The 26172-nt window shown below is 36.8% G+C and overlaps 1 protein-coding gene across 14 annotated transcripts in view; it reads left to right on the forward strand.

Annotated features, from left to right (window-relative positions):
* The window catches only part of ATG4C (autophagy related 4C cysteine peptidase), a 95089-nt gene extending 69787 nt beyond the window's left edge, over positions 1-25302 (forward strand). For all 14 annotated transcript variants that reach the window (XR_015160168.1, XR_015160166.1, XR_015160169.1 and 11 more), the window contains one exon: positions 24154-25302. Coding sequence is in view for 10 of the 14 variants with exons in the window: in XM_086390313.1 (XP_086246439.1) it covers positions 24154-24321 (168 nt within the window). In the remaining 4 variants the exon portion in view is untranslated. The remainder of the gene's footprint in view (positions 1-24153) is intronic.
* The last annotated feature ends 870 nt before the right edge of the window (positions 25303-26172 follow it).

Consider the following 26172-nt stretch of genomic DNA (forward strand, 5'->3'; position numbering starts at 1 on the left):
CTTTATTTCCAGTTAATTTTATTCAGGAAAATGGACATACTGGGTTAAAATTTCATTTTTGTAATGTAAAAATAGAATGAAAAAGTTAAACAAAAAGTTTCATTTGAGTTAGGTTTAGTTTACTTGACTTGCCATGTAAAAGGAAATTTAACAGAAATATGACAGAAAAATGAATGAGAAGAGGAGAAAATGAGATATGTGAGAACATTTTCTTATTCCTCATTTCTCACAGTTGTCGTCTTTTCACTCTCCTTTTCAACCCGAAGGGCCAAGTGAACATAAGGAAATATGTTTTATCCATTTTCTCTTTTTTATTACTTGAAATTAGTATATACATTTGTATATTTCATTTTGACAATGCTCTGTCTTTATAAGGTGTTATGTACGTACTAATATACAGATGCAGATGATGCTGTAATATAGATTGATGTTGATGAACATTTTTCCATTAAAAAGTCCCATTTCTATTTCTGTTAGTTTATTTTCTATCTAGGTTGAAATAAGTATATTTAGAACAGTGAAGTACTTACCTCTGGAATAGAAAACAGCCCAAATTACTATTATCAAATTGAAAAACAATTATATTCATAAATGAGTTGCATGTTGATATTTTCTGATTAAAAACATAGTTTTTTGGGTTTTATACTAATAATTATAGTTTTTATGCTGGAAAACTACTTCAGAGTTATTGCACTTAATGTATCCTAGTGATATGCAATGTTAAAGCAAAGAGAAAACATGCTGAAATATTATGGAAGTATTGAGAATTTTGCTAGACTCTTAACTTTGGTTTAATTATACTGTTGTTCTTAAGTTCATAGCATTTTGTAGCAATATCAGAAGTTCACTTTGTCAATTAATAGCTCAGTCATTTACTTTTGCTTGGAAGATTGTAAGTTAAGCAGCTTTCTTTCTTAACAGCTGAATTTGGCATTTTTAAACTGTAATTTTTTTTCTTTGAAAATTAAAACTTCTTAAAATATTTGTTTCTATATAGGATATGTTTTCAGTTTTCTCATTTTGAAAATGAGGCCAGATAATCTAGATTCTCATGTTTAATTTGTAATGCTACAGGAATGAATATTCTAATGCTTTTACCACATGAATTTTAAATGTTAATAAAACTTGTTAAATTAATTCAGTGTTTACCAGAGCTCAGTCCAGCAAGTATCTGAATAACTATCATGTTGAAATCATAAAATGACCAAGCCATAATCCCTGCTTTTGCCCTCAAGTGGCATTTATAGTTCAGGAGGCAGAATAAGAGAAGATATGCATTACATTGAATGTGATAAGCATTCATACAGAAATAGAAATAAATTGATAGGGGAAGGAAGAAGGTTAAAATGAGAGAGATGTCACATCCAAGTCAAAGTTCTTTATTGTGATGGTGATATTTAATATGGGCCTTAAAGTATAGGCTTAATTTCTATTGGCTCAGGGAGAAGGGAGTGTGCTTCAAGCAGAGGAAATAACAAAAGGAAAGGTACCAGAAAAGAAAAATATAGTTTCTTTAGAAAATGGCAGATAGTCCAATTTGTTAGGGGCCATGGATACATGTAGGGCAGGGCTTCTATCTTCTAACGGCCTGAATCAGAAGTCTTAGAGATTTGGCCTGGGACCTTTCATTTCTAACAAACCTCCCAAGTAACCTTGTACATCAAATTTGAGAACCACTGATGCACAACCCAAGGTGTAATACTTGATGTTTTTAGGTGACAGCAGGACAAATACTCTAATACTTATATATATGTGTATTCATAATAGAAAAGTATAGCTGGCTTGTTAAACGTGATTTCCTCCTTATCATTGACCTGTACAAGGCTATTTGAGTCAAAATTCTGAAAAGAGGCACTTCCTTGGTGGTCTAGTGGCTAAGACTCTGCACGCTCGCATTGCAGGGGGCCTGAGTTCAATGTCTGGTTGGAGAACTAGATCCCACATGCCACACCTAAGACTAAGCGCAGCCAAATTAATTAATTAATTAAAAAAATAAAATTCTGAAAAGAAAAATGTTCATTAATTGTAATAGAGATGACATATATAGTGAAAATAAGGAAACACTATAGTAAATAGTAAAGGATGAGGCTAGAAAAGGAGGTTGGAATAATAATGTAGAGAGTTTTGAATGCCAGGCTGGAGAAGTTTGTACTTTTACAATATGTTGACATTATTAGACTAGTTTTTAAAAATGTGAAGCATACAGAAATATAGAGGATAGCATAATAAATACCCATGGGCTATCATTAAGCTTATGGAAAAATAAAGCCCTCATATATTATTGAAGTGTATTACCCTTCCCCAATGTTATTCCCTTATTTCCTTCCAAGTGGCAGCCACTATCCTAAATTAGTGTAAATTAGTATACTTGATATATCCATAAACAAAATACACTGTTTTCTATGTTCTTAAACTTGTCATTAATTATACATTTATATAAAAATATATATATCCTTTTGCAACTTACTTTTTCATTTGACTGACTTGGAGATTTTATCTGTTCATGTTGGTCTAGCTGATTCATTTAAACTGCAAAAGAGTAATACTTTTTACAAATCTGTCACTTCAGTCACTCAGTTGTCTGATTCTTTGCAACCCCATGGACTGCAACACCCCAGGCTTCCCTGTCTATCACCAACTCCCGGAACTTGCTCAAACTCATGTCCATCGAGTCGGTGATACCATCCAACCATCTCATCCTCTGTTGTCCCCTTCTCCTCCTGACTTCAGTCTTTCCCAGCATCAGGGGTCTTTTCCAATGAGTCAGTTTTTTGCGTCAGGTGGCCAAAGTATTGGAGTTCCAGCTTCAGGATCAGTCCTTCCAATGAATATTCAGGTCTGATTTCCTCTAGAATGGACTGGTTGGATCTCCTTGCAGTCCAAGGGACTCTCAAGAGTCTTCTCCAAAGCCACAGTTCAAAAGCATCAATTCTTCGGCACTCGGCTTTCTTTACAATCCAACTCTCACATCCATACATTCTGTTGCTGCTGCTGCTAAGTCGCTTCAGTCGTGTGCGACTCTGTGCGATCCCATAGACGGCAGCCCACCAGGCTCCGCCGTCCCTGAGATTCTCCAGGCAAGAACACTGGAGTGGGTTCCATTTCCTTCTCCAGTGCATGAAAGTGAAAAGTGAAGTTGCTCAGTCGTATCCGACTCTTAGTGACCCCATGGACTGCAGCCTACCAGGCACCTCCATCCATGGGATTTGCCAGGCGAGAGTACTGGATTGGGTTGCCATAACCTTCTCCACATCCATACATGACTACTGGAAAAATCATAGCTTTGACTAGATGGACCTTTGTTGAAAAAGTGATGTCTCTGCTTTTTAATATGCTTTCTAGGTTGGTCATAGCATTTCTTCTAAGGAGCAAGCATCTTTTAATTTCATGGCTGCAGTCACCATCTGCAGTGATTTTGGAGCCCAAAAAATTAAAGTCTGTCACTGTTTCCATTGTTTACCCATATATTTGCCATGAAGTGATGGGACCAGATGCCATGGTCTTTGTTTTTTGAATATTGAGTTTTAAGCCAACTTTTTCACTCCCCTCTTTCACTTTCATCAAGAGGCTCTTAGTTTTTCTTTGCTTTCTGCCATAGGGTGATGTCATCTATGTATCTGAGGTTATTGATATTTCTCCTGGCAATCTCGATTCCAGCTTGTACTTCATCCAGGCTGGCATTTCACATGATGTACTCTGCATATAAGTTAAATAAACTGGGTGACAATAGATAGCCTTGACGAACTCCTTTTCCAATTTGGAACCAGTCTGTTGTTCCATATCTAGTTCTAACTGTTGCTTGCTGACCTGCATACAGATTTCTCAGGAGGCAGGTCAGGTGGTCTGGTATTCCTATCTCTTTAAGAATTTTCCATTTTGTTATGATCCACACAGTCAAAGGCTTTGGCATAGTCAATAAAGCAGAAGTAGATGTTTTTCTAGAACTCTCTTGCTTTTCCTGTGATCCAACGGATGTTAGCAATTTGATCTCTGGTTCCTCTGCTTTTTCTAAATCCAGCTTGAATATCTGGAAGTTCACGGTTCAGGTACTGTTGAAGCCTGGCTTAGAATTTTGAGCATTACTCAGAATTACATTTTACAATATAATACATAAAAAAAAAATTTTTAATTTTTGAAGTATAGTTGATTTACACTTAGGTTAATTTCTGCTGTATAGTTATAAATATATATTCTCAGTTATATGTTCATTTTCATGTTATTTTCTATTGTTTTATCATGATATATTGAATATAGTTTCCTATGCTATTCAATAGGACCTTGTTGCTTCAGATCAGATCAGATCAGTTGCTCAGTTGTGTCCAACTCTTTGCGACCCCATGAATCGCAGCATGCCAGGCCTCCCTGTCCATCACCAACTCCCGGAGTTCACCCAGACTCACATCCATTGAGTCAGTGATGCCATCCAGTCATCTCTTCCTCTGTCGTCCCCTTCTCCTCTTGCCCCCAGTCCCTCCCAGCATCAGAGTCTTTTCCAATGAGTCAGCTCTTCACATGAGGTGGCCAAAGTACTGGAGTTTCAGCTTTAGCATCATTCCTTCCAAAGAAATCCCAGGGCTGATCTCCTTCAGAATGGACTGGTTGGATCTCCTTGCAGTCCAAGGGACTCTCAAGAGTCTTCTTCAACACCACACTTCAAAAGCATCAATTCTTCGGCACTCAGCCTTCTTCACAGTTGCTTATCTATTTATTTAAGTATAGATGTTGAACGTCTTTTCATGTGCCTATTGGCCATCTGTATGTCTTTAAAGAAGTAACTATTTAGGTCTCTTTCCCATTTTTTGATTGGGTGGTTTTTTTTTTTAATACGGAGTTATATGAGCTGTATGTATATTTTAGATATTAATCCGTTGTCAGTTGCATCATTTGCAAATATTTTCTCCCATTCTGTAGGTTGTCTTTTCTTTTTCTTGATGGTTTCCTTTGATGTGCAAAAGTTTGTAAATTTGTTTAGGTCCCATTTGTTTATTTTTGCTTTGCTTTCTTTTTCCTTGGGAAACTGATCTAAGAAAATACTACTATGATTTATGTCCAAGAAGGTTTTGCCTGTATTTTCTTCCAGGATTTTATGTTTTCATGTTTTATATTTAAGTCTTTAAGACATTTTGAGTTTATTTTGTATATGGTATGAGGGAATATTCTAATTTCATTGATTTATATGAGGCTGTCCAGCTTTCCCAACACTACCTGCTGAAGAGACCATCTTTTCCCCATTCTTGCTTCCTTTGTTGTAGATTAATTGATTGTAGCTGTGTGGATTTATTTCTGGGTTCTTGCTTCTGTTTCATTCATCTATATGTCTGTGTTTTTTCTTCCCCCACGTACCATGCTGTTCTGATTACTGTAGCTTTTCAGTATTGTCTGAGTTCTGGGAGAATTTGTCTCCAGCTCTGTTCTTTTCCCTGAGGATTGCTTTTACAGGGGTCTCTTGTTGTTCCATATAAATGTTAGGATTATTTGTTATAGTTCTGTGGTAAATGTCTTGGGTAATTTGTTAAGGATTACATTAAGTTTGTCAATTCCTTTGGGTAGTATGCTGATTTTAACAATATTAATTCTTCGAATCCAAGAGCATGAGATCAGTTTATTCTTTGTATTTATGAATCTGTTTCTGTTTTGTCTGTTCATTTGTTTAGTTTTATAGATTCCACATATAAGTGAAATCATGCAGATACTGGTTTTCTCTGACTGACTTATTTCACTTAGTATAATACCCTCTAGGTGCATGTTGTCTCAAATGGCAAGATTTGATTCTTTTTTTTGTGACTGAGTAGTATTCAACTGTGTGTGTGTGTGTGTAAAACATCTACTTTATTCAGTCATCTATCAGTGGACATCTAGGTTGCCTTCATATCTTGGCTATTGTAAATAGTGCTGTGATGAATATAGGGGTACCTATATCTTTTTAAATTAGTGTTTTCTTTTTCTTTGAGTAAATAACTTAATTAGAATTGCTGGATTGTGTAGCAGTTTGAGTTTTAGTTTTTTGAGGAACTTCATAACTTTTTCATACTGCCTGCAGCAATTTACATTCCCATCATTAGAGCATGTGCTTTTCTCCACATCCTCACTAGCACTTATTTTTTTCCTTTTGGTAACAGCCATTCTGATAGGTATGAAGTAGTAGCTCGTTACGGTTTGCTTTGCATTTCCCCAGTGATTAGAGAAGTTAAGTATCTTTTCATGTGCTTGTTGGGCATCTGTGTGTTACCGTTGGGAAAATGTATATTCTCATCTTCTGCTCGTTTTCTAATCAGGTTGTCTGTATTTTGATATTGAGTTATATGAGTCTTTTTTATATAATTTGGATTTTAACCCCTTATCAGGCATGTAATTTGTAAATATTTTCTCCCATTTAGTAGATTGTCTTTTAATTTTTTTGATGGTTTCCTTTGCTGTGCAGAAGCTTTTTAGTTTGTTATAGTTCCACTTTTTAAATTTTTGCTTTTGTTGCTTTGGGGTGTTAAAGTTTAAAAAATCATCACCAAGACTAATGTCAAGGAGCTTACTACCTGTTTTTTTCTAGATGTTTATGGTTTCATTTAAGTCTTTCATCCATTTTCAGTTTATATTTGCATATGGTGTGAGAAAGTAGTCTGATTCTTTTACATGTGGCTGTCCAGTATTCTCAATACCATTTATTGAAGAGGACTTTTTTCTGCCATTGTGTATTGTTGTTTCCTTTGTCTTAGATTAATGAGGCATATGAATGTGAGTTTATTTCTGGGCTCTTTATTCTGTTCCATTGATCTGTTTTTGTGCCAGTACCATACTGGTTTGATTACTATAGCTTTGTAGTATAGTTTGAAATAAGGGAGCTTGAAACTTCCAGCTTTGTTCTTCATTCTCAAGACTCTCTCTGGATATTTGGGGTCTTTTGTGATTTCATACAAATTTTAGAATTATTTGTTTCCTTTATGCAAAAAATGCCATGGTATTTTGATAGAGATTACATTGACTGCAGATTGCTTTCAGTAGTAATTTAATAATATTGAGTCTTCCAGTTCAGTTGTCTTCTTTAATTTCTTTTGTCATGTTTTCAGAGTACAGGTCTTTCACCTTCTTGGTTAAATTTATTCCTAGGTATATTGTTCTTTTTGGTGCAGTTGTAAATGAGATTTTCTTCATTTCTCTTTTTGATAGTTTATTATTAGTGTACAAAAATGCAAAAAAAAAGAAAAGAAAACTGGAAAAATGCAAATATTTGGAGGCTAAACAGTGTGCTACTAAACAATCAAGAAGTCAGTGAAGATATCAAAGAGAAAGTTTTTTTAAGAACCTTGAGACAAATAAAAATGATAACACAACTTTCCAGAATCTGTAAACACAGCAAAAGCAGTTCTAAGAGGGAAGTTCATAGTTATAGAGGCCTTCCTCAAGAAATAAGAAAAATCTCAAATAAAAAAATCTAATTTTATATTTTAGGGAACTAGGAAAAAAAGAACTAACAAAACCCAAAGTAGTAGAATGTAGGAAATAAATAAGGATGAGAGCAGAAATAAATGAAAGAGATTTTAAAAGCAATAGAAAAAAGATTAATGAAACTAAATGTTGGTTCTTTGAAATGATAAACAAAATTGACAACGTGCAGCCAGACTCATCAAGAAAAGAGAACCCAAATAAATAAAATTGGAAATGAAGAGGAAAAATTGCAATCAATACCATAGTAATACAAAAGAGCATAAGAGGATACTATGAACAATAATCTGTCAACAAATTGGACAACCTAAAGGAAATGGATAAATTTCTATAAACATACAATCTTCTAAGACCAAATCACAAAGAAATAGAAAATCTGAATAGATCAATTGCTAGTAATGAAGTTGAATCATTAATTTAAAAAAAAAAAGCACTCCCAGCAAAATCTAGTTCCAGCTGGCTTAACAGATGAATTCTACCAAACATTTAGAGAAGCATTAATTCCTGTCCCTCTCAAATTATTCCAAAAAATTGAAGAGAAAGGAACATTGGCTAGCATTAACCTAATACCAAATCCAGACAAAGACACTACAAAAAGAGAAAGGGGTGCGTATCAGTATCCCTGATGAACTCCTCAAATAAAACATAGACAGCAAGCACTTGCTGTTAGTCTTAGCAATGTTTTTTTAAAATATATCTCCTCAGGCAAGGGCAACAGAAACAAAAATAAACAAATGAGACTACATTAAACTAAAAAGTTAATGCACAGCAAAATCATCAGCGAAATGAAAAGGCAACCTATGGAATGGGAGAAAATATTTGCAAATGATATATCTGATAAGTGGTTGATATCTAAATATTTAAAGAACTCATACAACTAAACAGCAAACAAAACAAAACAAAAAACTCTATTTAAAAATGGACAGGAGACCTGAATAAACGTTTTTCTAAAGAAGACATACGGATGGCTAACAAACATATGAAAAGATGCTTAACATCACAAATTATCAGGGAAATGCAAAATCACAATAATTTACCATCTTATACACACACACACTAGATGGTTAAAATTACAAAGACAATAACAAGGGTTGGTGAAGATGTGGAGAAAAGGAAACTGTCATGCATTGGTGATGGTAATATAAAGTAGGACAGCTGCTATGAGAAATAGCATGAAGATTCCTCAAAAAACTAAAAATAGAACCACAATACAATCCAGCAATACCACTTCTGGATATTTATCTGAACAAAATGTAAACCCTAATTTGAGAAGATATATGTTGACTTACAATATTATGTTAGTTTCAGGTATATAGTGTATTCAGTTTTCTTCTTGTAATTGATTTCTTGTTTTATACTATTGTTGGTTGTGGTTGAAAATGATGTTTGGTATGATTTTAATCTTCTTAAATTTATTGAGACTTGTTTTCTGACCTAACGTGTGATCTATCTTATAGAATGGTCCATGTGCGTTTGAAAAGAATGAGTGTTCTGCTGTTTCTGACTGGAATGTCCTGTATATATTTATATTGAGTCCATCTGGTCTAATGTGCCATTTAAGGCTGATGTTTCTTGATTGATTTTTCTGTCTGGATGATCCGTCCTTTGATATAAGTGGAGAATAAAAGTCCCCTACTATTGTTGTATTGCTGTGTATTTCTTCCTTTATTTACGTTAATATTTGCTTATATATTTTGGTGCTCCTATGTTGGATGCATGGGCTTCCCAGGTGGCTCATTGGTAAGGAATCCACCTGCCAATGCAGGAGACTCAGAAATGGGTTCAATCCCTGGTTTGAGAAGATCCCTGGAGGGGGAAATGGCAACCCACTCCCGTATTCTTGCCTGGATAATCCCATGGACAGAGAAGCCTGGTGGGCTACTGTCCATGGGGTCACAAAGTGTCACACGACTGTGCGACTGAGTGTGCACACACCATGGTGGTGCTTAAATGTTTACAAAATGTTGTATCCTCTTATAGGATTGAACCTTTTATTGTTATAATACCCTTCTTTGCGTTTTGTTAATAGTTTTTGTTTTAAAGTTTAATTTGTCTAAGTATTGCTGCTGCTGCTGCTGCTGCTGCTAAGTCACATCAGTCGTGTCCGACTCTGTGCGACCCCAGAGATGGCAGCCCACCATGCTCCCCCGTCCCTGGGATTCTCCAGGCAAGAACACTGGAGTGGGTTGCCATTTCCTTCTCCAGTGCATGAAAGTGAAAAGTGAAAGTGAAGTCGCTCAGTCGAGTCCGACTCTTAGCGACCCCATGGACTACAGCCTACCAGGCTCCTCCGTCCATGGGATTTTCCAGGCAAGAGTACTGGAGTGGGGTGCTATTGCCTTAGCCTAGCTTTTTTGTTTCCGTTTTCATGGTATATCTTTTTCCATCTCTTCACTTCAATCAGTGTCTTTAGGTTTGAAGTGAGTGTCTTGTAGGTGGCATATGTATTTGCATTCCTTTCTCACTTTCTTTTGTATATTTACTTTTTTTCCTTTGTGCTTACTGTGAGATTCACATATAACATTCTCTGTACATAGAAATCTCTTTTAAGTTGATAGTAACTTAATTTTGAACACATTCATTTTGACTCCATGTTTGATATTTTTGCTGACATATTTTACATCTTTTTATTTTATGTATCCCTTGACTAATTATTACATTTTCAAAGTTTTTGTACTGCTTTTGTCTTTTACCATTTGTACTTTATAAATGACTGATTTACTACCTTTATCATTTATTTACCTTTTCCACTGAGATTTTTACATTTATATGCTTTCTTATTAATTAGTGCTTTTCTTTTTAACCTAGAGCAGTCCCTTTAGCATTTTTGGTAGCATTTTAGTGGTGATAAACTTTTTAGCTTTATTTATTTGTAAAACTCTTAATCTGTCCTTCAATTTTGAACGCTAAGTTTGCTGGGTAGAGAATTCTTGGTTGGCAGTTTTTTCCTCTATGCACTTTGAATATGTCGTACCACTCCTTTCTTGGCCTGTGAAGTTTCTGCTGAAAATCTGCTCATAGCATTATCGGCTTTCCCTGGTACAAAATAAGTTGCTGTTCTCTTTCTGCTTTTAAGATTCTCTTTTTATCCTTAACTTTTACCATTATAATGTGGCTGGTATGTTTTCCTTTGGGTCCATCTTATTTGGAATTCTCTGGGCTTCTTAGACCTGGGTATCTGTGTCCTTTCCCCAATTATGGAAATTTTCAGACATTATTCAAATAACTTTTTGGTCCTTTCTCTCTGTCTTCTCCTTCTGAGATCACTATAATCGAAACAGTATTCTGCTTGATATTGTCCTGTCTTCTTTTATTTTTTCATATTGCCGCTCTGTCTGGATGTTTTCCATTGCTTTGTCTTCTGGATTCGTGTTTCTATTTTAAAGCCATTCTGCTCTTGAACCCCTCTAGTGTATTTTTCAGTTGTTCCAACTTCTGTTTGGTACTTTCTTATATTTTCTGTCTTTTTTTGAAATTCTCATTTTGCTCATCCATTTTTCTCCTGAGATCATAGGATCTTCATGATCATTGTTTTGAACTCTTTATCAGATGGGTTGCTTATCTCTGTTTAATTAAGGTTTTGGGGGAGGGATTTGCTTTGTTCTTTGGTTTGGAACATATTCCTGTGTCTCCTCCTTTTGCCTGTTTGTCTGTATGTATGAGCTACAATGGCTGCTTCTGTCTTAAGAAGTGATCTTATATAGGAGCTGTACCATGTGGCTCAGAAATGCACTCTCCCCTGGTCACCAGTGTCAGGTACTCTATGGGAGTCCTTTGTGTGGGCTGTGTGCCTACCAGCTGTGAAAGGACTGAGGCTGCTGTGTGGGGAGGGTTGGGCTCAGGGCCCTTGCCTGGTCTGATTGTGACTTGGCCATTGTGCAGGGAGGACAGAACTTAAATTGCTTACCTACCCCAATTGTGGCTCAATGTCTGCATGGTGTAGGTAAGGATTAGTTAAAGTTTTGTATTTGTGAGGGGTGGGTGGAGTTCAAGGCACTTGCCTGGCCCTTTTGTGGGTCAACTGCTGCGTGGCCATGGTAGGGCTGAGGGGTTTGCCTAGCCATCTTGTGCCTTGACTGCTGTGCACCAGGGCAGGACTCAGGGTGCTCACCCATCCTGGCTCTTTTTGGAGTATCTCCTGGTTTATTCTTGATATACCTGTGTTGTTGAGAGCCTACTGAGACCTGTCAGTGTTTCAAGGGGAGGAACCTCATTTAACACCTAATTTCAGGCTGATGGGGTGCTAAACCCTCAGTCAGCAGCTTTTAAAATATGCAGCTAAATGCAGTTTTGGGTCTGGATCTTGTTCTGATATGTGGGGCCATGCTTAGTAAATCTTTAATCCAGTTTTCTGTTGATGGGCAGGGGTGTGTTCCCTCCCTATTGTTTGAGCTGAGGCCAAACTATAAAGTGAGAAAGTGAAAAGTGAAGTCACTCAGTCGTGTCCAACTCTTTGCAATCCCATGGACTGTAGTCTACCAGGCTTCTCTGTCCATGGGATTTTCCAAGCAAGAGTACTGGAGTGGGTTGCCATTTCCTTCTCCAGGGGATCTTCCTGACCCAGGGATCAAACCCAAGTCTCCTGCATTGCAGGCAGATGCTTTAACCTCTGAGCCACCAGGGGCCAAACTATAGTGGAGGTAATGAAGATAATGGCAACCTCCTTCAAGAGGTCCCATGCATGCAGTGCTGCACTCAGTGCCCCCCACCCTTCAGCAGTCCACCACCGACCCATGCCTCTGCTGGAGACTCCTGGACACTCACAGGCAAGTCTGGGTCAGTCTCTTGTGGGGACACTGCTTCTTTCTCCTGGATCAATCTCTCCCATCAGGAAGCTTCCATAAGCCTCTTATCCTTATCCATCAGAGGGCAGACAGAATGAAAACCACAATCAAAGAAAACTAACCCTACATTGATCACATGGACCACAGCCTTGTCTAACTCAGTGAAACTAAGCCATGCCGTGTAGGGCCACCCAAGACAGACGGATCATGGTGGAGAGTTCTGACAAAACGAGGTCCACTGGAAAAGGGAATGGCAAACCACTTCAGTATTCTTGCCTTGAGAACCCCATGAACAGTTTGAAAAGGCAAAAAGATAAGACACTGAAAGATGAACTCCCCAGGTCAGTAGGTGCCCCATATGCCACTGGAGATCAGTGGAGAAACAACTCCAGAAAGAATGAAGAGATGGAGCCAAAGCAAAAACACCCAGTTATAGTTGTGACTGGTGATGGAAGTCCAATGCTATAAAGAGCAATATTGCATAGGAACCTAGAATGTTAGGTCCATGAATCAAAGCAAACTGGAAGTGGTCAAACAGGAGATGGCAGGAGTGAACATTGACATTTTAGGAATCAGTGAACTAAAATGGACTGAAATGGGTGAATTTAACTCAGATGACTGTTATATCTACTACTATGGGCAATAATCGCTTAGAAGAAATGGAGGAGCCATCATTGTCAACAAAATAGTCCAAAATGCAGTTCTTGGATGCAGTCTCAAAAACAACAGAATATCTGTTCATTCAATATCATTCAATATCATTCAATATCACAGTAATCCAAGTCTATGCCCTGACCAGTAATGCTGAAGAAGCTGAAGTTGAATGGATCTGTGAAGACCTACAAGACCTTCTAGAACTAACACCCCCAAAAGATGTCCTTTTCATTATAGGGGACTGGAATGCAAAAGGAGGAAGTCAATCATTCAATATCATTCAATATCATTCAATATCACAGTAATCCAAGTCTATGCCCTGACCAGTAATGCTGAAGAAGCTGAAGTTGAATGGATCTGTGAAGACCTACAAGACCTTCTAGAACTAACACCCCCAAAAGATGTCCTTTTCATTATAGGGGACTGGAATGCAAAAGGAGGAAGTCAAGAGATACCTGGAGTAACAGGCAAATTTGGCCTTGAGGTACAAAGTGAAGCAGGTCAAAGGCTAACAGAGTTTTGCCAAAAGAACACAGTGGTCATAGCAAACACCCTCTTCCAACAACACAAGAAAGACTCTACACATGGACATCACCAGGTGGTTGATACCGAAATCAGATTGATTATATTCTTTACAGCCAAAGATGGGGAATCTCTATACAGTCAGCAAAAACAAGACCAGGAGCTGACTGTGGCTCAGATCATGAACTCCTTATTGCCAAATTCAGACTTAAATTGAAGAAAGTGGGGAAAACCACTAGATCATTCAGGTATGACCTAAATCAAGTCCGTTACGATTATATAGTGGAAGTGACACATAGATTCAAGGGTTTAGTCTGGTAGAGTGCCTAAAGAACTATGGATGGAGGTTCATGACATTGTATAGGAGGCAGTGATCAAGACCATCCCCAAGAAAAAGAAATGCAAAAAAGCAAAATGGTTGTCTGAGGAGGCCTTGCAAATAACTGAGAAAAGAAGAGAAGCTAAAGGCAAAGGAGAAGAGGATGAATGCCTCTTTGAATGTAGAGTTCCAATGAATAGCAAGGAGAGACAAGAAAGCCTTCCTCAGTGATCAATGCAAAGAAATGGAGGAAACACTAGAATAGGAACAAATAGAGATCTCTTCAAGAAAATTAGAGGTACCAGGGAAGCACTTCATGCAAAGATGGGCTCAATGAAGGACAGAAATGGTATGGACTAACAGAAGCAGAAGATATTAAGAAGAGGTGGCAAGAATACACAGAAGGATTATCCAAAAAAGATCCTCATGACCCAGATAACCATGATGATGTGATCACTCACCTAGAGTCAGACATCCTGGAATATGAATTCAAGTGGGCCTTAGAAAGCATCACTATGAACAAAGCTAGTGGAGGTGATGGAATTCCAGTTGATCTATTTCAAATCCTGAAAGATGATGCTGTGAAAGTGCTGCACTCAGTATGGCAGCAAATTTGGAAAACTCAGCAATGTCTCCAGAACTGGAAAAGGTCAGTTTTCTTTCCAATCCCAAAGAAAGGCAATGCCAAAGAATGTTCAAACTACTGCACAATTGCACTCATCTTACATGCTAGCAAAGTAATGCTCAAAATCCTCCAAGCCAGGCTTCAACAATACATGAACCATGAACTTCCAGATGTTCAAGCTGAATTTAGAAAAGGCAGAGGAGCCAGAAATCAAATTGCCAACATCCATTGGATCATTGAAAAAGCAAGAGACTTTCAGAAAAACATCTACTTCTGCTTTATTGATTATGCCAAAGCCTTTGACTATGTGGATCACAACAAACTGTGAAAAAATTTTTAAAGAGATGGAAATGCTAGACCACCTGATCTGCCTTCTGAGAAATCTGTATGCTGGTTAAGAAGCAACAGTTAGAACTGGATATGGAACAACAGACTGGTTCCAAATTGGGAAAGGAGTACGTCAAGCCTGTATACTGTCACCCTGCTTATTTAATTTATATGCAGAGTACATCATGAGAAATGCCAGCCCAGAAGAAGCACAAGCTGGAATCAAGATTCAGGGAATCAATGTCAGTAACCTCAGATGCACAGATGACAACGACCTTTATGGCAGAAAGCAAAGAAGTAAAGAGCCTCTGGATGAAAGTGAAGGAGGAAAGTGAAAAAGTTGGCTTAAAACTTAACATTCAGAAAACTAAGATCATGGCATCCGGTCCCATCACTTCATGGCAAATAGATGGGGAAACAATGGAAACAGTGACAGACTTTATTCTTTTAGGCTCCAAAATCACTGCAGATGGTGACTGCAGCCATGAAATTAGAAGACGCTTGCTCCTTGGAAGAAAAGTTATGGCCAACCTAGACAGCATATTAAAAAGCAGAGACATCATGTTGCCAACAAAGGTCAAAGCTATGGTTTTTCCAGTGATCATGCATGGATGTGAGAGTCAGACTATAAAGATAGTGAGCGCCGAAGAATTGATGCTTTTGAACTGTGGCTTTGGAGAAGACTCTTGAGAGTCCCTTGGACTGCAAGGAGATCCAACCAGTCAATCCTAAAGGAAATCAGTCCTGAATATTCATTGGAAGGACTGATGCTGAAGCTGATACTCCAGTACTTGGGCCACCTGGTGCGAAGAGCTGACTCATTTGAAAAGACCCTGATGCTGGGAAAGATTGAAGGCAGGAGGAGAAGGGGACGACAGAGAATGAGATGGTTGGATGGCATCACTGACTTGATGGACATGTATTTGAGCAAGCTCCAGGAGTTGGTGATGGACAGGGAAGCCTTGTGTGCTGCAGTCCATGGGGTTGCAAAGAGTCCATCATAACTGAGCGACTGAACTGATGCAGTTTTGTAGGGCCATAGTCAGTAACTGCTGGACTCCAGACCAGGAGGTTTGATGGTGTCCCCTGGATGACAGTTACAAAAAGTGGGGCTCTAGACAGTGTCTAAGCTCCATCCTGGGGAGTCTTGCTGAACTGTAGTGAGGCTACAGGAGTGCTCAGGGATGGTGTCTCCCTGCCTAATTGCCCTGGGAGTGCCTCCTTTGCCTGTATATTTGAGGGTTACTAAAGCCTGTCCCTTGGGATGAAACTCTAGTTAAGTAAATAGGCCTTTTTATAGGAAGACAGGGTAGTGTTTCAGTCTCCTCTCTGTGTAGTACTCTGGTGGTGGTGGCCTGTGAAGAAATGTGTGTGTGTGTGTTAGTTGCTCAGTCGTGTCCGACTCTTTGCGACTCCATGAACGGGAGCCCACGAGGCTCCTCTGTCCATGGAATTCTCCAGGCAAGAATACTAGAGTGGATTTCCATTCCCTTCTCCAGAGGATCTTCTTGACCCAGGGATCGAACCCTGGTCTCCTGCATTGCAAGCAGATTCTTTACCATTTGAGCTACAGGGAAGTGTCTAGTAATATTTATTTCCTTGAAGCCTGTTTTTGTGTTTTATTGTTATATAATTTAACCCTATACATATTTTAAATTCCACAAGGTGTTATTTTTTAAATAGTCAGTGTTATCCTTTGTGATGCCCTTCAATCTTTCCTGTATTACTTTACTTCCCTCTGGGATCATTTTAACTTCTTTCTGAACAATTCCTTTACTGTTTCTTTTGTGCTATTTGCTGGTGATAAATTCACTCAGTTCTTGTTTAATACATTCTATTTTGTCTTTATTAAAAATTGGAATAATTGCATCCTTATAGAAAAGTTGTAAATATAATACAAATAATTTTTTTCTGAGCTGTTTGAGAGTAAGTTACCGACATGATGCCCCATACTCTTGAATAATTGTGCAGTTCCTACATTCTCTTATCTGACTACTGTGAAAATGTAAGTGTTCATCACTCAATCGTATCTGACTCTTTCTGACCCCATTGACTGTAGCCACCGGGCTCCTCTGTCCATGGAATTCTCCAGGCAAAAATACTGGAGTAGGCTATTTCCTTCTCCATGGGATCTTCCTGACCTAGGGATTGAACCCAGGTCTCCTGCTTTGCAGGCAGATTCTTTACTGACTGAGCCACCGACCAAACAATATCAGCAACAACATAATGTTGTTCATTAATCACATGGTATACTATGATTACATTTCTTTTTTCTCTAAATTTTATTTTCTTGGAGTAAATACTACCTCTCCCCTTTTTATTTCCTTTGCACATACTGAGTTGTTGTTTGTGGTTCTTTAGTCACTAAGTCATGACCGACTCTTTGTGACCCCATGGGCTGTAGCCCACCAGGCTCCTCTGTCCATGGGATTTCCCAGGCAAGAATTCTGAAGTGGGTTGTCATTTCCTTCTCCAGGGGATATTCCTGGTCCAGGATTGAACCCATGTCTCTGGCATTGTAGATGAATTTTTTTTACCACTGAGCCACCTGGGAATCCCGTACTGACTGATATTTCTTTTAATTTTTTACTCGTATCTGTCAAGTACCTAGCAGCAAATTTTTCATGAATATAAATGTAAGAAAATACATCATTTTCTTCTTTCCTTCTTTTTTCTGGAGACTTTTCTCTCTCAGTTTTCTCTTGGCTGCAGTCTTCTTTCTTCTCTAGACTTGATGCAGAATTGTCTGTTTGGAACTCCCTAATGCTGCCTTTCTGCGTTGGATCCCCTATCTTCTGAATCTTTATTTAGTTTAATCCCTTGTTTTGCTGAAGCATGGGCTTCCCTCATAGCTCAGTTGATAAAGAATCCGCCTGCAATGCAGGAGACCTCGGTTTGATTCCTGGGTTGGGAAGATCCGCTAGAGAAGGAATAGGCTACCCACTCCAGTATTCTTGGGCTTCCCTTGTGGCTCAGCTGTTAAAGAATCCGCCTGCAATGTGGGAGACCTGGGTTCAATCCCTGGGTTGGGAAGATTCCCTGGAGAAGGGAAAGGCTACCCAGTCCAGAATTCTGGCCTGGAGAATTCCATGGACTATACAGTCCATGGGGTCACAAAGAGTCAGACACGAATGGGTGACTTTCACTTTCATTTTGCTGAAGCACAGTTTCTAGTATGAAAGCATACTTTCAAAGAAAAGTATGAGTAGATGATAAAGTTTTTGAATTCTTACACGTCTGACCATCTTTATCTTTTCATTTATTGATATTATATAGAATTCTAGAATGGAATAATCCCCTGCCTCCTGTCCCACCAAACGTTAGAAACATTGCTCTGCTCCCGTCTAGCGTCTAATGTTGCTGTTGAGAAGCTTAATGTCACTGTGGATTATTTTCCTCTGAATGTAAACATTTTTTTCTTTCTGAAAGTTTTCAGATTTGAATCCTGACTCCACCATCTCATGACTGTATACCTCTGGCCTCACTGGTTAACCTCTCTGTGCATCAGTGTTCTCATGGAATGAAAATAACAATAGCTACCTCTCTCAGTAGCATCATTATGAAAATTAAATGATTACTAGATTAGTACTCTGTAGGTACTATATAATGTGTTAGCTATTACTAATTATCCCTAGTATTCTAAAACTTCATTATGTGTCCTGGTTTATTCCTTTTCCTTGAGTCTTGTTTCCGTCCAGTCTGAGAAGAAAAAATTTTTAAATAGATATAGCATTATTTCCTATCTTTTGTTTTCTTCATTCTTTCTTTCTGGAATTTTTATTATATGGTTGTTGGATCCTCTGAATTGTCCTCTGATTTTCCTGTATTTTTTTTCCTTTTATTTTCCTTGTCTTTATCTTTTTGTATTAGGAGATTTTCTCCATCTTTTAATGCTTTTGTTTTTAAATTTCAATCATGATATTTACATTTCTGGGAGTTATTTATGTTTTTCTATTACTCATTCTTCATGGGATTCTTTCATTTTTTAATGGGTGTATTATCTTCTCTTCTCCCCCAAGGAAATTAATTATAGTAATTTTGAAATTTTCCTCCATTTCCTTTGCTTTTTATGTTCCCTTCCTGTTGGATCCTTTTTGTTTGGTTGGTTTTCTATTTTTTGTTTTAATCTTCCAATTTTCCATTTGATGCTTTCCTCCAAATGACTGGTGATCTTCTGTGTCTGTTTATACTTGAAAGTGGGGCACTAAAGAGCTGAGTAGATGTTCCCTGTGTTTGAGTATGGCTTTTTAGCTGGTGACCTTCATACTAAGGTGATCAGGTGATGAGCCTTACTTTTTACTAGGTGACCCCCAAGTGTTATTAAGTGGTAATCTTTTCTCTGGGGTTGTTTTATTTTTTTTCAGAGAAAAAAATCTACCATCTCTCTGTAGAATGTATGTTGCCTCTCTGTGCTCCTAGAGCAGGAAGTGAAGAATGCTGAGGTCCCTATGGTTTAGTATTTTAGACTGTCACTTAATCCCTCAACTTTTATATTCATCACTCAGATGGGTATATTAGAGTACATGTATTTATTTAATTTTTCTAATATAAGTCTTTATTTTCTTGTATGTAGATGGTTAGTTCCTGGTGGCTCAGATGGTAAAGAATCTGCCTGCAGTGCAGGAGACCTGGGTTTGATCCCTGGATTGGGAAGATCCCCTGGAGGAGGACATGGCAACCCACTCCAGTATTCTTGCCTTGGGAATCCCCGTGGATAGAGGAGCCTGGCAGGCTGCAGTTCATGGGGTTGCAAAGTGTCAGACACGACTGAGTGACTGAACACAGTAAGGGCTAAAAGTTCAACTACAGGGATTTAAGATTGAGTAGTGAGGGAACAGAATGGAATTATCATCACATGTACATTTAACTTACTTCGGTTCAATGGTACGTATTTGTGCATGTGTACTTCTTATTTCATATTGTGCATTGCTGTATACCACACTGTATTGTACACTTATACATGTTACTAAACATGGTTGTATACACAGAATTATGCACAACACCCTTTAAATAATTAAAAGACTTTTTGAAGGTAATTTTTTTACTACATTTGATTTTCACATTAAGACCTGACTTTAGAACCTACCCCCTACATAATATGTACCTCCATCGTGGCCAGCATGGACCACATAGGTACAGACTGCTGTGCGCTGGGTCTGATTTGACATGTGTGGTGGCAGAGACTTGCAGAAAAGGTTCTGGGGCTAGGGAGAAGGAGTCCTCTGGTTCTCTTTCTGTTCTTACTTTACAACTGCTAGCTTTATGATGGAAGAAATTACTTGATTTTTGTCCTCCAGGTTTTTCCTTTGTAAATTCTGAAACCCATTAATTTAGCACATAGGAAAAATTATATAAAATATTTGACCTCTTAAAAAGACATTTATGATTTGCCTTTTCGACAATCAAGCCTCTTCAGTGTATCTTTAGCTGTCTTATTAAACTAGAACAGAAGACTTGCCTGTTCTAAAGATACTGTTGAGTAAACTACTGAACTGCTTTAGAAATATAGCTATGGGAAGTAAATCCAGTTAGAGCTTAAATTAAAAAAAACAAACGAACAAACTTGGTTTTCTTCTCACTGTATAAGAAATACATATTAGAAATTTTGGAAGATAAAAGTATAAAAAAAATCACCATTAAGTCTTTCATTCAGAGATAACTGTTAATATTTTGTTGTATTTTCTTCAAACTTCTTAAAGTACGTGTTTAAAATTATTTTAACAAAACTGAGATTAAATTTTATATCTAGTGTTATCTGCTGTTTTTCCTTTACCATTATATAATAGTTATTTCTCTAAGTTATTAAATAACTTTCATTATCTTTATTTTGTATATTATCTCAATTGATATAATACCCCAAGTCATATAGGTAACCTAATGTGGAATTTTTTTGGTGTAGATTTTATATTATCCATTATGGAGGGACCTTAATGTTTTGACAGTGCCTCCTATTTTGTAGTATAAAAAAGAAAACTAAACTTTTCCCTTCTGATAGATGTTTAAATCAATGATTATTCTTTTAAAAAATCTGAAAAATTTTTGATATGGTACTTAGAACTTTGAAAGGCTTGTTGATAAGGCAGTGTCTCAGTAATTCATTTTCAGTTTATCTCTTTTTGCTGTTATGTCATCTTGGAAAAGCAGTTTAAATCCTTTGGGTCTCAATTTTCCCATTTATAAAATGAGAATAAGCTAGATAATTTAAATCTCCATTGGCATTTTTATTTTTATTTGTCCTAAATTTACTTCTTCCTATCATATCATGTTTATATTTGTCAGTTTATCACTTAACATTGCTCAACTCAACTGTGTGTGTGTGTGTATGTAAAAATGCGTGTGTGTGTGTCTGTGTATATATAGAGAGAATCACACAGTATATAGTGTATATAGTAATTTTCTCCTGTCTGGGTGTACCACAGTTTATCCACTCATCTATTGAAGGACATCTTTGTTGGGTTTCCAAGTTTTGGCAATTATGGATAAAGCCACCAAAAACATTGTGTGCAAGTTTTTTTTATGGTATAAGATTTAAACTTATCTAAATAAACCAAATTTTCATTTACACACTTTTTTCCATTTATTTTTCATCTTCTAGTCTTTAAAAATGTTTAAACCTAGAAAAGTTAGAAAATATAATTCTCAAAGCCTGAATCAATAAATATGTATGCTGCTGCTGCTGCTGCTAAGTCGCTTCAGTCGTGTCCGACTCTGTGCGACCCCACAGACGGCAGCCTACCAGGCTCCCCCGTCCCTGGGATTCTCCAGGCAATGAGGCCTTATAAAATTTGATTAATTTTAGGATGCTATCAGTTTTATACCATAATTTATGTGTCACTGAAGAACAAAGAAAACAACCCATGATAAGGAAAAAGGGACCCAATTAAAAAGCTAAGGACACTGCAAGTCTACAACTTAGGTAAATATAAAATTAAAAGGGAAATAAACTTTCCCACAGAAAAGGACAGAAAAGCTTCCACTTCTCAACCTTGGCACTGAGTCGAGGGAGTTAAAAAGAACTTCCCTGAGAATTTGAATTGTAAGCCAGTACTGATTCAGGTTTTCAGCCTGAATTCATGCTGCGGTATTGTACAAAACCGGAGAAGGCAATGGCACCCCACCCCAGTAATCTTGCCTGAAAAATCCCATGGACGGAGGAGCCTGGTAGGCTGTAGTCCATGGGATTGCTAAGAGTCAGGCACAACTGAGTGACTTCACTTTCACTTTTCACTTTCATGCACTGGAGAAGGAAATGGCAACCCACTCCAGTGTTCTTGCCTGGAGAATCCCAGGGATGGGAAGCCTGGTGGGCTGCCGTCTATGGGGTCACACAGAGTCGGACATGACTGAGCGACTTCACTTTCACTTTTTACTGTCAGGCATTGGAGAAGGAAATGGCAACCCACTCCAGTGTTCTTGCCTAGAGAATCCCAGGGACAGAGGAGCCTGGTGGGCTGCTGTCTATGGCATCGCACAGAGTCAGACACGACTGAAGCGACTTAGCAGCAGCAGCAATGAGGCCTTACATTGCAAGTGGGTTTGCAAAAGTAGGTGCATTTTATAATTAAAGGACTGGGAGTTCCTTTCTAACATTTTGCCTTGGGGCACAGATTTGAATTTTAGTTAATGTACAACTAATAAACCTAAATGACTTAATTCTTGATTTTGAAAGAAACGATGAAGAGATGATAATGTTAGCTCTGTTATGTTGAATTAAAAATGATGCAATGATACCTGCCTATTAGATACTGGACTTTTACAAGTGACATTAAATGAATATAAAATGATAACAATTTTGGCTTGTATTCCAACCATTGGCTGGAGGTGAAAGATGCCAGCTCCCTCTGTCTCTTTTTCATTTCCACATTTTTGCCCTTCTCTCTCCCATTTTTTTAGAATATAAATTAAATTTGAGAATAAAAAGTAGGATCACAATATGAATTTATAGGATCAGGTTTTCATCACATCTGGCTTTTTAAGTACTTGATTGTTTTTAAATGGTTCATTTTCAGTGTTAGAAAATGTATTTCATATTAACTGTCTGATTGAAATATTTTAAATTTAACATTGTATCATATCCTAGGGCTACCTATTTATTTTAGCCTTGTTTCAAGAGAATCTGTAAATGTAATATATAAGAATTTGATGAGCCTTCATTTGAATATCAACATTTGAGAGAATTTAGTTTTTGCTCCTAAAATTATCCTTAAACAAGTTATATTTAATTGATTGTGATTAATGATGTATAAATACTATTGATATTTTTTCAGCATTCTTTGTAACTCACATAAATTTTTCAGAATCTTTCTTATAAGCCCTGATTACCAATAGAAATGTTTATTTCTATAAAAACATTCTTCACTCAAAAATTTTTATTCACTTCAAAATTTAAATTGTTTTAATTTTTAAGTAGACTGTTTAACAGAAAGACTTAAATGGTTTAGAATGAGTTAATTGACTTGTCAGTGAATCCCAAATTAACAGAGGTTATATAAAGGTTGTTGGTGTTCCCACAAAATTCCAGGTATTACTTATTTTATTTCCATATTATATAACATAACTTTAGAAGGTAATATGTAAAGTGTGGATTATTGCAGTATATACAAACACTGTTTTTGTATTGACTAGATTATTACAGAAATATATTTTTTAAAATGGAAGTCTTTGAAAAGACCAAACTTATTATTTTGGTCTTTTAAATAAAACTTGTTTATTTTAAAAAATAACTTTTCATTGCTTTTTGTCATCCTAACTTTTCTCTGAGGTAAGGAGATTGGATATCTTTTGCCCACTTTTATAAATGAGGTATGGGGAGGGAGGTGGGAGGGGGGTTCAGGATGGGGAACATGTGTACACCCGTGGCGGATTCATGTTGATGTATGGCAAAACCAATACAATATTGTAAAGTAATTAGCCTCCAATTAAAATAAATAAATTTATGTTTTTTAGAAAAAGAAAAAAAAGAAAAAATGAATACCTAAAAAAAAATAGATGAGGTAGAGTGATTTGTCAAAAGTCACATCAAAGTAAGTTGTAGAATTGAGATTAGAGTGGATATTTTTTACTTAGTTTTTTTTTTTTTTTGCATTATGGTACTAAACAGTCATTCACAGTATTTTGCCATAATCAGTGATACCGTTTTGTTTCACTGTCTATTACAGGAGATAAATCTTAACTCACTAGTAACTCTTCAAACAATGTGACCAGAAGACTTTACTTTGGGGGGCTTGGGGTAGGAATGATAATATACTTAATTTTTGATGGTCTAATCCTAATGAGGAAGTAGGTATTTAGCTGGAAATAAACCGTACAGTAAGTACTGGTCAACTTTTGTCTTTTAGCCAGAACAGTAAAGCAGTAGCACTGGGTAAATGTCACTGGGAGAAGCTAACAGGAGAAGTTCAGGGCTAGAACTTTAGATTTCATCATGTGGTCCTGCTGTGCGCTATTGCATCCAATAAGGGATTCTTCTGTACTTTCTGTTACAGATGCTGAAAATTTCTTCTAAGGAGAAATATCCCTTATTTACTTTTGTAAATGGTCATTCCAGAGACTATGATTTTACATCTACTACAACCAACGAAGAAGACCTTTTCTCAGAGGATGAAAAGAAAAGAATAAAAAGATTTAGCACAGAAGAGTTTGTCTTGCTGTAAAGAATAGCACATTTGTGCTTGATGAGAAGAAATCCTTTGAAGGTGGAAAAATGAAGAGAAACAAGTACATTCAAAACTGGTTTATTTTCACCAGTATCTTAATTTTATATGTTCTTTTAAACAAAAGAGCATTTGAAAATATACACATTTTAAAGATATTTTTCTGAAAGAGAAATGATTTACTGAATCCTGATTTCTAATAAATATTAAGTGATTCTGACCACATTCCTATTTCCCTGAAGTTCTGCTAATGATAAATCTACCTTAACTGCAAATCTTCTAGTCTTCCAATTCTTCCACTGGGGTCCACTATTCTCCTGGAGGTTTTCCGGTATTGGGCCCCCCAAATGGCATCACCCAATAGTTTCAAAAGCTTCAGTTTATACTAATCACCAGAAGACCAGAGAAAGAATCTTAAGTGCTGCCTAAGCCCCCTGATATTAATGCAACCAAAGGACATTTTTGGATATATCTTGATATATTAAATAGTAATTTTTAGCTGTGATATGATACAATTATATGAGAATTTTGAGTTAAGGTAATACTTAACAGTATGATTCTATAACGGTTTTTTATTTTGCCTGCTGTTAGCCTTCTCTGAGGAATAAAGGTAAAGTATTGGTTTCCCCACAGATTTAAAGGTTATATTACTAATAACAACTACATCTAATCAAAGCAGATAAAGGCAAAATTGTTTGTTTCCTATCTCAAAAATGAAATTTATGGAAACTTGACTTATTATACAGTTTTGAAATCTAAAGATAAGTACCAAGAAAGCTATCATTAGATGTTCTTCTATGTGATTTTTGCTATTTGTATAAATCAGTGTGGTGGTGTTTAGAACTGAGACCATCTATAAGGTAAATCTGCCTTAAGTGTATTATGTATTATTAAAGACAAATTTGTAATAATAAAAATATGAGTTACTATTGAGTCAGGTTTACAAAGTAAGTACTTTAATAAAGATATAAGAACATAAAATACCTTTGTTTTGGTTTTAATGGGATTATTTTAATCCTTTCACTTGAAAAATCATTGTCTCAAATGAATCCTGTTTATTTATAATGAAGGCAAATATTGTTGCTTTGAAAGCAAAATATTAACTTATTTTATGAAGCTTCCATGTTTTAGTGTGAAAAAGTGACTCATAAAGACATAAAATTCTGTATCATTTAAACTCATTGATTTTTTTTTTTCTCCGTCAGGAAGCCTGTTTGTTAGGTTTAGAGTTGCATGCAAAACAGAAACAGAGAGTGGGCAGATAGATTGCTTTGGTATGCCCGATGAGAGAGATCAGGTTTGGCATTTCCCAGTGAAGATAGTTACTGAATTGAAAAAACTATCAGAAATCTAAAATTTTCCTTTATCCTAGATGAAATCTGGACAAGTTAAGTCTAGTACTGATTTTCCTAGTATGCAAAAGTAGTATAGGTACAAGAAGCCAGTGGTACACCCGGTTTTATACAATGCAGCTTTATACACGATTTTTTACACTCTAGTTCCTTCATCTAAAGTATTACAGTTGGTTATTCCTACATACCTGCAGTAGTCACAGGATTCTACCAATATAACAAACACATCAGATGAGAGCACCGTATCTACAAATGAATCAGAACTGATTGTAAGTGTCCTCTTACAATAACTATATACAAGCTTAGAATTAGAGAATAGCATTCTGTTATTGTCACAGCATATTTGGGGATCATTTTTAAGTAGGAATTGGAATGAGACAAAATTGCACCTGGACAAAGTTGAGGTGAGAGGAGGCAGAAACTTCTTTTCCATTGAATATATATTGAGGATACTCAGAATATTGCAGAGACAAGACAGATCTTAAAACACAATCATTCC

Source organism: Bos grunniens, chromosome 3, assembly GCF_055505025.1.
Source record: "Bos grunniens cultivar Pamir isolate PY7600 chromosome 3, Bosgru_T2T1.0, whole genome shotgun sequence".
Classification (NCBI taxonomy): Eukaryota; Metazoa; Chordata; class Mammalia; order Artiodactyla; family Bovidae; genus Bos; species Bos grunniens.